This window comes from Haemorhous mexicanus, chromosome 1 (genome assembly GCF_027477595.1).
Source record: "Haemorhous mexicanus isolate bHaeMex1 chromosome 1, bHaeMex1.pri, whole genome shotgun sequence".
Lineage (NCBI taxonomy): Eukaryota > Metazoa > Chordata > Aves > Passeriformes > Fringillidae > Haemorhous > Haemorhous mexicanus.
In genome coordinates, this window is record NC_082341.1 from 60,826,483 (window position 1) to 60,841,190 (window position 14,708).

The 14,708-nt window shown below is 37.6% G+C and overlaps 1 protein-coding gene across 1 annotated transcript in view; it reads left to right on the forward strand.

Annotated features, from left to right (window-relative positions):
* The window catches only part of RECK (reversion inducing cysteine rich protein with kazal motifs), a 46,515-nt gene that overhangs the window by 16,318 nt on the left and 15,489 nt on the right, over positions 1–14,708 (forward strand). Inside the window, exons 7-11 of the mRNA XM_059850951.1 lie at positions 9,507–9,540; positions 10,372–10,569; positions 10,934–11,201; positions 12,654–12,833; positions 13,748–13,960. Coding sequence (XP_059706934.1) covers positions 9,507–9,540; positions 10,372–10,569; positions 10,934–11,201; positions 12,654–12,833; positions 13,748–13,960 — 893 coding nt within the window. The remainder of the gene's footprint in view (positions 1–9,506; positions 9,541–10,371; positions 10,570–10,933; positions 11,202–12,653; positions 12,834–13,747; positions 13,961–14,708) is intronic.

Sequence of the window (14,708 nt, forward strand, 5' to 3'; positions counted from 1 at the left end):
TTTTATAAGTCCTGTAAAAATATCCTGTAGAAGAGGGAAAGTTCAGTGTTTTTAGAGCTGTGTTTCTGAATGTGCTCATTTTCATATAAATGTAAATTATCTCTCTACAGTTTTTGTAAAAGTATAATCACATTCTGAAAAAAATGTTTTGGATTTTCTAGACTTGCATATACCTTGATTTAAATGAAAAAGTTGCAACTGTCAGATTGGATTCCCAAAAAGTTAATTTCAGGAGTTTTGATCAAAGTCAGCATTAGTTGTGATCATTCAATCTGTCAGAAACCTTTCAGCTTGGACAGTGAGAGTCAGCTTAAAAGTGACCTAATGAAATAAACTCAGGAAAAAACAGCCTTAAGTATCCTATCTGAATAGAAATAATTTCAAGTGTATAAGCTTTTATAACATCAGTGAAACTGTTGATGCTTACAGTTATTTTTACTATTCTGCTCATAAAATTAATCATCAGGATATCTTCAGAAATCTGCCTTTACCTATGTTCTTTTTAACACAGTGTGTGGAAATGCTATTCTGCAAGGACTGCTTTTCTTTTGATATTCATCTTAATTAAAAGCCAGATTCCTCCCACTCCCTTTCATCTAATTTCCTTCAGCCCTAAGTTAGGTAGTCCTGCATCAGTTCTGCTCATAATCAATAGTTTGGGATATCAGACAATTTTCCATTCTTTTGATTTGAGCAGAAGTGGAGCAGTTTTCCTGTTTTTTTTTCTAGGAAGTATTGAATTACTTTTTTGAAATTTATTTTATCCTTTTATCTAAACAATCTACAGAGTATTTTCCTAGACTCTTTACTGTGGAAGTTAGCATGGGTTAAAGTTGCCATAGCTTGTTCTCTTAAAAATGCATTTTCATTTTAAGTAGTTCTGTCTCCTTTCGTGCTATAATATGCTATACTGTCAACATCTGCAAGCTTCTCCTCTATTATGCTGGTCTGTTTCCTTCTTTTTTTCTGGATTTCTGCATTGCTGTAGGAGGTTGGCCAGTATGGGTTGAAGGAGAACGGGAGAGGAAAGGTAAGAGAATAAAGAATGACTTTTATGGTCATAGTCATCTCATTTACTTTTCCAGTTTTTATCTGGAATTTTGAAAACTGGGCATCTCACTCTCAATCAGGAGTGATCTTGCTGTTATTGTACAGAAAACCTTAATGCTTGCTATCTGTGCAAGACTAAAAGAGAAGGAGAGGGAGAAAAATCATAGTAGAAGGTATCAGTCTTCTGATTAGGGAAGGAAAAAACTTATTTAATGAGGACTAGGTGTGGTAGATTCAAATAGTGTGTCAGAGACAGAAATTAAGCATCTGATGTGCTAGATCTTCAGTTATGACAGAATTTTGTATGACAATGATTTTTCATATGTATCCAGGCTTACAGGTGCTCATGGAAAATAGTACTTAAAATACTCATAGGAGGCTCATTAGTTGAATTAAATTCAAGGAAGTTATGCCTAAGATTGAAGATTCCAAGTACAATTTCTGGAGGGAATCTGCAGTTTCCCACACCCTGTCATTATTTCTCTTTTTAAAAAAAAAAAAAACAAAAAAAACCCACTGTTCTTCCCACTTTGGTGTATGAGTCCTGCTCCCTCTGTAGTCTGAGTAGCTGAGTAGCTTCTGTGTCCTGTACTGTGCTTTACATTCTGTGGAGTTGGCTGGGGAAGCACTGAGCTGGGGAAGGAATGGCTGCTTCAAACTGAAGGAGGTGACATGAGATCACAAATAGCACATGAATCACATAAATACCATGTCATACATACTGTGTTTGGTTTTGCATTTAAGAATTCATACTTTGCTAAAAATGAGGATCCAGTTAGAAAAGTAGTTTGCAGTATGGATCATAGTGCTTGGTAATCAGCTCTCAGGTCTGTTGCTGAGGTATTTAATAAAGTACACGACATAAAAGTAAAAACTATATGAATTAAGGATGTAAAATATAATTCCCTATTTTGTAAACACTCTCATAGCTTACCAGTCTTCTTAACTTACTTAGCTTACCCACATAAGGATTCCCCAGAGAATTTTCACAAGCTGCTAAGAATAGTCTGAACTGTGCATAGTACACTTCTGTAACCTTTTGAGATTAGGGAGGCAACTTTGTGAGTTACCCTTCAGCCTCCCACTAAGTTAATGAGGGTGAAGAAGGAGGTAAAACTGCAGGGGTAGGGCAGAGGGTTCACAGCAGTGAAAAAAGCCAAACTTCATGCAGGAGGTGTCCCCAAGTTTGAAGTCACTAAGTGGAGACTCAGGTCCTGCAGTAGCAGAATCACTTCAGCATTGATTTGCCAGCCTTTCACAAGATTAATTGAAGGTGCTTTTTCTGCTGATCACATATTTCTGCATTACTTTTACTATAAATATTTATGTTTATTTTAATGTGGAGGTTTTGCACATTTTAGACAAGTGTTGTGTTGGAATAAGGTATTTGTTTTTTATCAGTGCTTTGAAGATTGTGTGTCCTGTAACAATTTTTGTTTTTAAGTAACACTGCATACACAAATGAATAAATTTTACACAACTTGCCCAGTATTTTTGAGTGTTACCAAAAGGTATTTTATTTGCCTTCTTCTAAAGGTTTTATTCTAATAGTCCTTTTTTCCATCTTCTGCTTCTCAGATACTCCTTTTGTCGTCTTCATTTTTCCTCTAGTTCTGTGCACCTCAGTTCTTTTATCTTTCACTACTTCTTCCAGCTTTCTGCTATCCTGTTCATCTTCCTCTAAAAAGAAGGTAGGTAATAGTCAAAGGAAGAAGAAAAAAGAAGTGGAGATGGTATGGATTATATGTAGGATTTTCTAATTTTTGAATTTTTAGAACTTTTGTGTAAAGTGGGGGTTCATTTTTTAAAAGACCACATGGAATACGTGCTTGGAGGAGCAGCTTAAAATAGTTCATTCATCTTAAAAGAAGCTGTAAAGGCTTTATTACTGTGTTTAAGATCCCTTTTCTTTCTTTTGTGCATGGAAAGAGTAGCACTGCATTTTCCATTAGATTGCAGCTCTTGAGTCCGTGCACTGCATATTGTGAGTTCACCTCTCTGAATATTAAGAACTCCAGTTTTCACTTCACATGTTCCAAATAAGACATACAAACTTCTCTAGTTAATTGGCACTGTGAGAGCTTTACTGCAGCTGAGCACAACTAACATCTCCCACGGAGTTGAAATGCAACTGAAAATGTCACCACTTATTTAGCCTCTGCTCTTAAAACTACTTTTGGTGCACAGTAGTGAGCACTTGATGTCCCTGGATGGTTTAAAGGTAGTTTTGCTGTCACAGATTTGAGCACTCTAGCTGAATCTCACTTTGCAGCTTTTAAACACAGAAACTTAAAATGCGGTGCCTGCAGCTTCAAGTGCTGTAATGGAGCTTCAGAAAAGTGTTCACTCTGCTATGGTATTGGTTTGGTTTTTCCTTCTAGGGTCATATGATCCTGCTTTTTGTTGAGATTTTAGTGAATGGTGACTATTATAAGTATCCCTGCTGAAAAATGCAGTCATCAGTTTTTAGCTCTTATCTAAGTGTTTGTGTGGATTGCTCCAAGACAATGGATAATAACTCAAGGAACTGTTTAGGACATTGTTTAGCTAAAGGTTCCTAAGCAGTTTTAATGAGCTCCTAAGGCACAGGACTGTGTATGGCCTCTGGAAGTACAGCTTAATGAATTCAGGATGGACTCTGACCATACACTACACCTCATAGATGATGTTATTGTCATCTGCTGGTGCTTTTTGTCTCTATTCTCTGCTGTTCAAAGAAGGTTGATAGAACACTCAATGATCTTGCCAAAATTTGAGTTCCAGTAAATTTTGTACTACCTCACTGTGCAAGTGTTTTCAATTCTTTACTGGTTTATATAATAGAGGAAAATCTTGACCTTACTTGTTATTACTGCAAGTTTTTAGCATTTTTAACAGATGTTCACTATCATTTGACACTTCAGCTGATTCCAGTAAACCTTAGTATGTTGTTACCTTCCGACTTTTATCTTCTCAATAAATTAAAAGATTAAATAGAGTCAAGGAGAGATCAAGAGGGTTTTCTTTTCTGTGCTTATCTGCACAGAGTTAAGTATTTTACTATTGTATTGGTTAACAGTAGGTAATACTTATAAACTAAGATGGCCTTAATTGGGTAGGATCTAGATTCAAATATTTGTCGTGGTTAGGTTGCCCAGGACAATAGGACTGAAGTTATTTTTCTGCCAAAGGTAGTAGAATATAGATACTGTGATAATTTTTAGGGAGGAAAATAATTTTTTGTGGGTTTTTTGTGAAATACTCCTAATTTCTCTTGTGAAACAACAGCTTCACTGTTGCTTTTCATTCAAGACACAAGAGGCAGCCATTTAGAAAAAATGTGCTTATAATGTGACAGCATGCTTCACAATGCAGAGGACTTCTTCCTTCAGCAAAATGTTCTGCTCTGTTTGTGTTGGGGTGTGTGCATTTTTGGGTTTTGAGCCGTTACCTGCAGCTGATGAGCTCCAAAAAGAGCGAAACCAGTTAGGTCCTGCAGTACTGGCTAAAATCTTCCTTCAGGGGTGTTCTGGTGGGGAAGACTGAAAAATGTTCTCTGCTGCATAAACCTCAACAGCCTTTTTCAATTTCCATAACACCAAAAAGAAATCTTTGAGAGCCTTTGCTTTAAGGTGTATGTGGTTGTGGTGCTGGTGTCCACCTGCCACTTTCCACTCCTCCTGCTTGTAGTCTCACTGGCTTTAATCACCAGGCTTGGAAACACCTGGCTTTAAAAAAAGAGAAATCTGAAAGATGGGACTTGTGCGCAAGTAAAACAAATTATTGTGTTTGTGGTTTAGAAATTTTGATGTTGCCATCTTTGTTCACTTAATTTAGTATTCAACACAAGTTAAAAATGGAGTATCAGACTGTGTGTACACAGTATTGCCTTTGAACCACCATTTTCCCAAATCCTGATGACTTAGTCATTCCTTTAAAGAGAGCATACTTTTCTCCTCGTTTGCTTTCTGTGTTGATTGGCTGGTTTGGTTTTGTTTTTCCTTTCCTATATCTGTCTTTTACCTTCTGCTTTGTTTTCTGTGTCTTTCTTCACTGCCAGTTCACTCAAAGATTCTGAAGAAACCTCGAGTGGGCAGAAAAGCTGGTGACCTCTTAGATATGAGTGCTAATTTAGTAGAGATGGACATGAACCATGTGTTCTGAAAAGAAGTTGCAGTTAGTAATTCAAATCAGACTGACTGTCTAATGCTCTTAACAACTTTATTTATGAACACATGATTAGTCACTCATTTTGAAATCTTTTTTTTAAGATTATCTCATATGTATGTAGCTATACCCCTCACATGTGTGAGGGCTATATACATACACATAAACTGAACATTATCCAGAACTACCCAAAAAACAAAGTCAGCACCCTCAACTAACATTCCAGTGGTGGCTACAGACACAGTTTTGTGAAATATGGTGAGCTGCTGTAACAACTCAGTGCAGCTGAATTTCTTCCCCTGCCTTCCTTCAACTGCCATTTTTCCACACACATTCCCTCCCTCCCCTTCCTTGCCTTACTCTGCCTCTGGCATCTGGCAGGTCTTTCTAAAAGATATCTAAAAAATGCTTCTTCTCTTCTGTTCTAACATAGTATCATACCTGTTGATAGTGCTGACTTAAACCCTAGGGGATGAGAAAAATGAGTTTTCATCAGGGTTAGTGAGAGAGATCAGGTCATGACAAGGTCATGGTGTAAGGGCATCCACAAGACTATACAGCTGGGAACAGGGACAAGGTGGAAAAGAGAAGCCAGACCACCTGCTCTTAACTGAAATGTGAGGATTATTACAGCGATTCAGCAGTCTGTGGAAATGTAGTTTCAAAATGCAGAAAGAAGATTTATTATTAGCTTAGGACTTCATGTATAAAATCGGTGTGTGAAATTGCTGTGAGAAGATAATTTTGTTTCAATTTGAGCCCATCTTTAGAGGAGGAATATTAGGAAGTATCATCTTCTCAACATTCTCCTTTCTTTTGTGTCCTCTGAGCAGGGCAAGTGACACTATTATTCATTAACTGCTTTAGAATCACTTTTTTCTATCATCCAACTTCTAAATAACGTGACAATTTCTATCTGAGTTTATTGCAGCTTTAGAGTATGATTCTAAGTATTGTTTGTGCTAACAGGATGGTCAAGTACTCGGTATAACCATGGCAGACAGACTTTAGACTTTCCAGCAGCCTCTGCTGTCCCAGTGCCTTAAATAATAAAGTTACGGCATTCATTCTGCCTGGCTGGTTTGTGTGCCGCTGTGGGAATCCATAAAAATCAGATGGTTTTGGGAAAGCTGCAATAGGCAGGCCTCAGAGACAGCAGAACTGTGACTAGAGCTAAGCAGTAGCCATGAGATAGGTCAGCAGAAAAATTATATAAGAAGTAGAAAAACAAGGACAAATAGAGCAATGGTCTGTGCATTAACACTTGTCTAGGATAACTCCCTAGGCTGCAGAAAAGTTTATCTAGTGAAATATTAGGAAGTTCTAAGCTTAGTAATGGAGCTCTGTGCCTTGTATTTAAAGGCTTACAAGCAGGTATTGTATTCAGAATAAGCAGGCATTACTTTAACCACAGGTACATGTGCTTATAGTGGTTGGATGGAACCACTGTCAATGTGCTTCTGCTTTGTGTGATTGGTCAAAAAGCTTATCAAGGAGGTTGTAACATTAAGTTCTTGGTCTGCTGCCTGGGATGTGAGCTGATGGCATCTTCCCATTGTCATAACCATGTAATGAGACTGATGCTGGAAAATAAAACAGCTTGACATGCCTTCCTCAGCAGTCCTGTCCTGTTCATGATTTGTGCAGAGACCCCTGGCCGGCAATCTGCCACCTTCCAGTGCTCCGTGCAGGGTGGCTCTGGAGAAATCAAATTTCAGCAGCCTCTGAGAGAGTCAGTTTAGGGGCAGAGTGTTGGTGTGTGTGGCAGGTCCCAAGGAAACTGAGTGGCCTCATCAAACAGGGCCTTTCTGGTAGCTTTGCCTGGCATCCACAGTGGAGGATGTATGGTACTTCAAAAAGGTCATGACCACTTAGGCAGCAGTATCAATCTTTTCTTTAGAGATGTAGGATGGTGACTCCACCTCTGTTTTTTCTCCATTAATTCTCTTGTCCCTCATCTGTGTTGCACAGATGGATGTGTAACAGGATTAGGTTTGTGTGTAGGAAAGAAGGGAACATCTAAAGTTAATCAGATGAAAACGTGCTGCTGGGATGAAGAATGTTGCTGCACGTTCATTGTAATCTGAGAGAAATAATGCAGTATCTGTGGTTTTGGGAGAAAAAAATCTGAAATATTGTAGAGGATGTTTTTGGCATGGAAAAAAAAAAGTCTGAATTGCTACTTTATGAAATCTAGGGCTTTGTGTCATGTAAGGCAGATTTTTCAGTTTTTGTGTGAGGTGTACCAATAGATCTGTGCTTTATTTATGATCACTAGAATTATAAATAGTTGCTGTTTGTGGAAAAATGACTTATACTTTCAAGTTAGATGTGTGTTTATTCTCTTAGGGCCTTTTGTTGCCACATCTGCCATGGCTTACCCAAGGTTTAAGTTAATTTCTGAGTGCTAAGAGAAGGAATTTGATGCTGCTCATTACAGTATTGGGACTGTCCTGTTTAAGATCTTGTGTTCAGAAGAAAACAAGTCAAAAATATGAATGAAAAACAAGTTCTTACACACTAAACAATATCTAAGTCAAAAGGAAAAATAAAATAATCAAGTTAATTCCCAACACGTTTGTATTTTCGTCTGTTGGCAGCAGTACAGATCTGCACAAAAATAGCCCCAAGATTATTTGGGATACCCACTTTTCTGCAATGCAGTGAATAACTAGTAACTAAGATAGATGAGGAATGGTGAACTACTGAGCTAGGTCTGCATTTTGAGCTCTCTTCCTTGTCTTAGAGGTAGTAGCACATCTGATGCTTTCCTGTTTTGAAGCAAGACTTTAATCCCACATGATTTGGGATCAGTCTGATGGTGTTTCTGTTTTCTTCTCTAGATACTCTCTTCTGTGTGAAATACAAATTTGTTCAATTATAGGGATAGGGGAAATGGAGATCAGGAATTTTATTAAGATGGGGATTGTATTTTGTCACTATATTGATCAGGTTTTATAATCTGGTGTTCTGACAGTTGTAGAGGTTAGATATTTCTAAATTCAAATTTCTCTTTCTCACAATCATATAATTTCAGTCTTTGATAACTGGCAACTACATTTTGGAATTTCAACCTCATGACTTCATCTTTTCATAGAGTTCCAGACAGCTTATATGCAGTACCTAATTTTTTTAATGGGAAATGTGCTTATTCAGTGTGGGGAGGACTGTGGAGGGTTTTTTGGTAAGAGTTCAGTAGTCATGAGGGAGGGGATTCTGCCCCTCTACTCTGCTCTGGTGAGACCCGGTATGGGATGTGCTACATCCAGTGCTTCATCTTCAGCAGGGAAAGATGTGGACCTGTTGGAATGAGTCCAGAGGAGAGCCACAAAGAGAGATGGAGAATGTCTCCTATGAAAACAGGCTGAGAGAGCTGGGGTTGCTCAGTCTGGAGGACAAAAGGATCCCAGGAGACCTTATAGCACTTCCTGGTGCACAAAGCAGAGCTACAAGAAAGCTGGAAATAAACCTTTTGGCAGGGCTTGTTGTGATAGGGCAAGGGTTAGTGATTGTAAACTAAAAGAAGGTAGTTTCAAACTAGATACAAAGAATAATTTTTTTTTTATGGTGAAGGTGTTGAGGCAGTGGCACAGGTTGCCCAGAGAAGCTGTCGATGCCCCATCCCTGGAAGTGCTCAAGGCCAGATTGGATGGGGCTCTGAGCAGCCTGGTCTAGTGGAAAATGTCCCTGCCCAGGGCAGGGGGTTGTGACTAGATGAGCTTTAAGGTCCCTTCCAGCCCAAACCATTCTGTGACTGGTCTGCAGATAAGAGAGCTCTGAAACAAAGCAGCAGGATGTGTGTGTTCCCTTCTTCTGACATTTGAGATGTACATCCCCCAGCTGTGCCTTTCGGCCCCAGCTCGAGGGAGTTGGTTGCATGCTTGAGCTTTTAAGGTACATTGTCATGGAGTTATTTTGTTGAGATTTACTATTTGCATGCCTCCATCTGCGCAGAATTATTTTTTTCTACATAGAATCTTTAAAATTATTGTCCCTAAAAAAAATCCCAACATTTTGGGACACCCTGTTGTAGCAGTTTACCCTGTTTCTAAGTTAGTCCAGGAAAGTCTTCCAATTTACTTGTTTGCTTGAATATTTATCTGTTTTATTATGAGTACACACAGAACTTTGGTGACCCTTGATTTCTTAATTTCCTGATTTCACTGTTTTTATAGTGGTTTTGTTTTAATGGAATCTAATTGAAGCAAATAGTACCAAAGGTTTATTAGCTCATTATAACAAGTGACTGGATACTTAAATATTTATTTGAAGTTTTCTGGCTTGTAACACTGCTTTTGTTTTGATTTCAGAATGCTCTCTTTAGTTGTATTAACAGAAATGAAAGTAAGTATATAATGAATAGTTTATTTTGTTTTTCTTTTGTATTATTCATTTTTTTCTCTAAACTATAAGAGATTATGTAGGTGAACAGATACACAAACATGTGGATTTCAGACCCATATAAGCAAAAGCCACGAGTAAATTGTCTTACTCAAGTAATAAAGGAATTTGGTTATGTGTATAATTAATATCAGTTTTTACTTTGTGTATCTGTATTTATCTTTTCTGTCATGTTTTTCTTCTGCTTGTTCATTTGATGCGTGCTAAGCAGCAAAATTAAATGCATAGTTGAAATGTTGAAGAACCATGCCTGATATCTGTTTATATCAAATGAAATCAGTGTCTCAGAATTAATTCCAGTGGAAGCTGTTGTCAAGAACTATTATATGTATTTAACAAAATAGCAAAAATGGGTGAATCACCAGTACCATCTGTCTGGGTTTTTTGAATGGCCCTACTCTGAAATTTATTTGTTTATTAGTAGTATTTCTCTGATAATTCAATTATTGGACATGTCTGGTTACCTAAAATAAGAACAAAACAGCTGAAAATGAGATTCAGCTGGCTTGCTCATGTCTTGAGCTTGAGTTCAAGGCAGCTTTAATACTGACTTTTTTCTCCTGCCAGACAAACAAATGTAGTTTGGCTAGTTACAGATATTTCCAGTCATTCTGTAGACAGAGATTTTTCAATAGAGCATAGAATTTGTCCTGTTTTTTTTTTTTTCCTTCTTTCATTTTCTTGAGCATCCTCGTGTGTCGGACTTGCTCGTCTCTTCATTTCTCTGCGTAGGAACCCACAGATTTTCTGTTGTTTGTCTGTTTGCCTCCCCAGTGGGGTCAGTCTGTTGCAGTTACGCGGGTCACCACACCAACTGCCGCGAGTATTGCCAAGCAATTTTTCGGACAGACTCCTCTCCTGGTCCCTCCCAAATTAAAGCAGTTGAAAATTACTGTGCGTCTATCAGCCCTCAGCTCATACACTGCGTGAATAACTACACACAGTCGTACCCAATGAGAAACCCCACAGACAGTAAGTACGAGGAAATCCTTCTTTCCTGAAAGGAAGTCATAGAAGATACTGAAGATGTACTTCCTGTACATTTTATATAAAATGTGTTACTGTAGAAGTCTATCATATAAATTGTATTACTGTCATCATATGAATTTGTATGATGATAACTTTTGGTTTAGATGCATTAATAATTTTTATTGACTTTTCATTTTTACATATTGGCTTTGTAGTTTTTTTCCAGAGTTGATTCTATTTAGGAGAAGCAATGTTATTTGAGATTCTTTGGAGGAGGAGAAGGCACCTTACAGCACTTTTATTTCTCAGGGCTGTTATGTTGTGCATCTTTAATGTTGTTTTGTGCTTGACTTGATTTTGTTAACAGGTTTGTATTGCTGTGATAGAGCAGAAGACTATGCGTGTCAGACTGCTTGTAAAAGAATTCTAATGTCAATGAAAACAGAGCTTGAAATTGTGGATGGACTTATAGAAGGCTGTAAAACCATGCCTCTCCCTCAGGACCCACTTTGGCAATGTTTTCTTGAGAGTTCAAGATCTGTTCACCCCGGAGTCACTGTGCACCCCCCACCTTCAACAGGCCTCGATGGAGCTAAGCTCCATTGCTGTTCTAAAGCAAACTCTTCCACATGTAGGTCAGTATCTCTCTAACCTCATTTCCAGTTGTGAAAGTACTTAGGAGTTTGTCTTGTTTCTGGCCTTTGCCTGAATCTTGCTGTGTACATCCAATAGGAACTTCTGGAATTCTTAGAAAAAATACAGGTTCAGGTAACCAGATAGTAATCTGTTGAGTAATGTGTTCTGTCCAATACTCTGTTTCTCAAAACATACTGTTTTGTAAGAGGAATCAACCTTTTCTTTCATTTGGCACTGGCTTATTACAGCAGACAGAGTAAGCTATTGAAACTTGGACCATACTTGTGGCCATAATAGCCAACATTGCGGCCTCTGGTTAAGAGGGCTTAACGAGATGCTAAAGAGAGACAGAAGGACAGTCAGCTCCACAGACTCTCAAGTGCCTGGTTGCTTCATATTAAAACCTTGGCAGTGTTCCTTTCTAGATGCTCTTCTGGTTTTTGTCAGTGAAAAATGACTTAGGTAATTTAGTAATTAAATAAGGGAACTAACTATTCTGACATTTAGAAAAACAAAGGTTTTCAGCAAATTGTTGCATGCTTGCAAATTATTGAGGCATTTTTAGTCTAGAGTGGTTTTCTGTCCACTTTAAAAATAGATGTTGATTGCATTTTAAATGCATCAGTGTGTCTGAATAAATGGCAAGCATTTTTGAGCTGATAATTCCTTTTACATCAAAGTTTTCAGTAACAACATCTCATGAATGCAGCAGGATCTTTGAGAGGTTTAGTAGTAGAGCCCTGGAGTTACATTATTTCTTAGGACATTGTAGCATAGGATAGTTAATAAAGCATCTTTTATTTCCTTGCTTTGACGATGAGTTCTAAAATGGATCCTTCTGTCAAGTTTTCAATAGGCAGGAGATCTAATAATACACTGAAGTTCCATATCTGGGGATGGAGACTTTTGTAGTTTGTAGGACATTGCTGTGAACAATGTGAGCTGGGTATTGCTGGAAACATCTCAAGGAAACAAAAGCAGCAAACAGTATCCCTGTTTCAAACATCAGGGCAAAAGAAGGAATGTATTTTGCTTGAGAGTCATTTCTGTAGGAGGAGAAAGTGTGATTTGAAACTGAAGGACGGAATTAGAAGTTGTTCATTGTGATGTCAGCTTGGATTTATTACCAGTTAAAATCAGCTGGATTAGTTTTCATCTCAGAGTTGTAAGTTCAGGTTTCCAGGTGTTACATTTTTATTGGATATTGCAGTTTTATATCCTGAATTCTTTCGGTCTTACTAGCTTAAAGATGTGCTGACATGCTTGAGCAAAATGGGTTATTTGCACTGAGCACTGCATTTGGGTGCCCTTGGAGACTTTGTGGGCTCTGACACAATCCTCTGTGGTGAGTGGGGGCAGAGTGATGGAGCAAAGAAGTGATGGGCTACGTCTGCATGGCTGTTGTTCTTTTAATTGTATTTTCTTCATCTCTATTTCCTTTTTGTTTGCAGAGAGCTCTGCACTAAACTTTATAGCACGAGCTGGGGCAATTCACAGAGCTGGCAAGAATTTGATCGCTTTTGTGAGTATAATGCAGTTGAAGTTTCCATGTTGACCTGTTTAGCAGATGTACGAGAACCTTGTCAGCTGGGCTGTAGAAATCTTACTTACTGCACTAATTTTAATAACAGGTAGGAGAGAGACACTGAATGTTTTATAAAGGAATTCCTGTGCTTTGATTTCAAAAATAAAATGAAATGTTTTTTAAGACTTATTTTCTTACTGCAAATATGGTTTTAGTTTATTTGAAAATAAGTAGTTTTTCCTTAGAATGAACTTTTGGAAATGTATTTAGCAGCAGATGTAACAAAACTTAGGAGAATAAAAGTTAACCCGTGAACTTGTAAAATGTCACAGTGTATTACCTCTGCATATTCCTCTGCCTTACTGCATAGACGAGTAAGTCATGGTTACTGGAATGTTGTGTCTTATAAATAAGGTTAAAGTGTTTGTTAAATTTACATGTTACTCATTTTCATAATTCCTTTTTTGCAGAGATGTTTCTGTGGGTTTGTACTCTATAGAACAAAATTATTTAAAAGTGGTGTCTGAAAGTAATTGCCAGGTTAAGTTAGAGTTTAAAAAAAAACCCTAAATTTTATTAGCTGTTAGAGATCTCTGGTTTTTTGGGGTTTCTTTAAATAGTATGTAGTGGTGTGAGTATTAATAGGAGAATCCTAAGCCTGGCTAAATATAAATCATAAATCAGCTTGCATTAGTGATTCACCAAGAACCATTTACAGAGCTATTTGGGCTAAGACAGTTGCTCTTGGGTCAACTTCAGGTGAGAAATATTAAAGTGATATTTGATCTAAGAGATAGAGGTGAGAAGGGAGTTTCAGCCTTGAGTCTTAAAGACTTTGTCTTCCTTAAAGACAGATTTCAAATTTATTCTTATCTTGCTTAACTGTGGGAGGGATTAATTGCTTGTATACCACAAAAAGCAAGCCATATGAAGGATGTAGAGTTCTTATGGTGAAAAGGGAAAATGTGTAGTACTTTATTTTTCTTTTATACATGCTATATCTTACCTTCTCCTTTTAAGACCAACAGAACTATTTAGAAGCTGCAATACTCAGTCAGACCAGGGAGCCATGAATGACATGAAGCTGTGGGAAAAAGGGAGTATTAAGATGCCTTTCATAAATATTCCTGTGCTTGATATTAAAAAATGCCAGCCAGAAATGTGGAAAGCAATTGCCTGCTCCCTGCAGATTAAACCTTGTCACAGCAAATCTAGAGGAAGTATTATCTGCAAGTAAGTACCGTGGGGAAAACAAAAACCATTTTAGGGGTTTTACAAAGGATTTTAATGAAAACTAAAAAGCTGCAGGACCGTCTTTGCTACGTTAGGAAAACATGGCAAGGCAAACATGGAAGGAATATGAAATTGCATGGTTGCCATTGCTTGAATCTCCATCACTGTAAATGAAGATATTTGCCTGTTAATGAGATGGATGTATATGCTTGCATTGTAAAGTGAAAGAAAAAACAGATGTATTGAAGTTTTTTTAGCTCTCCATGGGGTCTTACACCTTTCCTCTTTTTTGGTTTTGGGATCTACTGATGACATTCAGCTGACAGAAAGATCTGAAAAAAAAAAAGTTGTTTTTTGTTTTAGTAAATTTTGAAAGTAGGTGATTGAGTAGAAAAAAGAGCAGTTTGTAGTGCAGGTAGTGAGGTAGAGTTCAACCCATATTAGACATTAGTAAATGAAGGAAGTGCTTGGTCTTGGAAGATACATGCATATGATGCCATAGGAAATGAAGATTACCAAGCCCAAAGTCAAAGAGGAGTAGTACAAGCAGTAATTTCTGTCTTTGTGTCACAAATTTCTTCCTTCCTCCTACATAAAATGTAGCATATACATATATATGTATAAACACTCTGCTTTGAGGCATATTGGGAAAGTTGTGGATTCAGGGAAGGGAATACCATAGAAAGAAATCTTTTTCATATAAGCCCTTTTACCTTCAAGTAGTCTTCATGAAGTTCTGTCTCTTTAT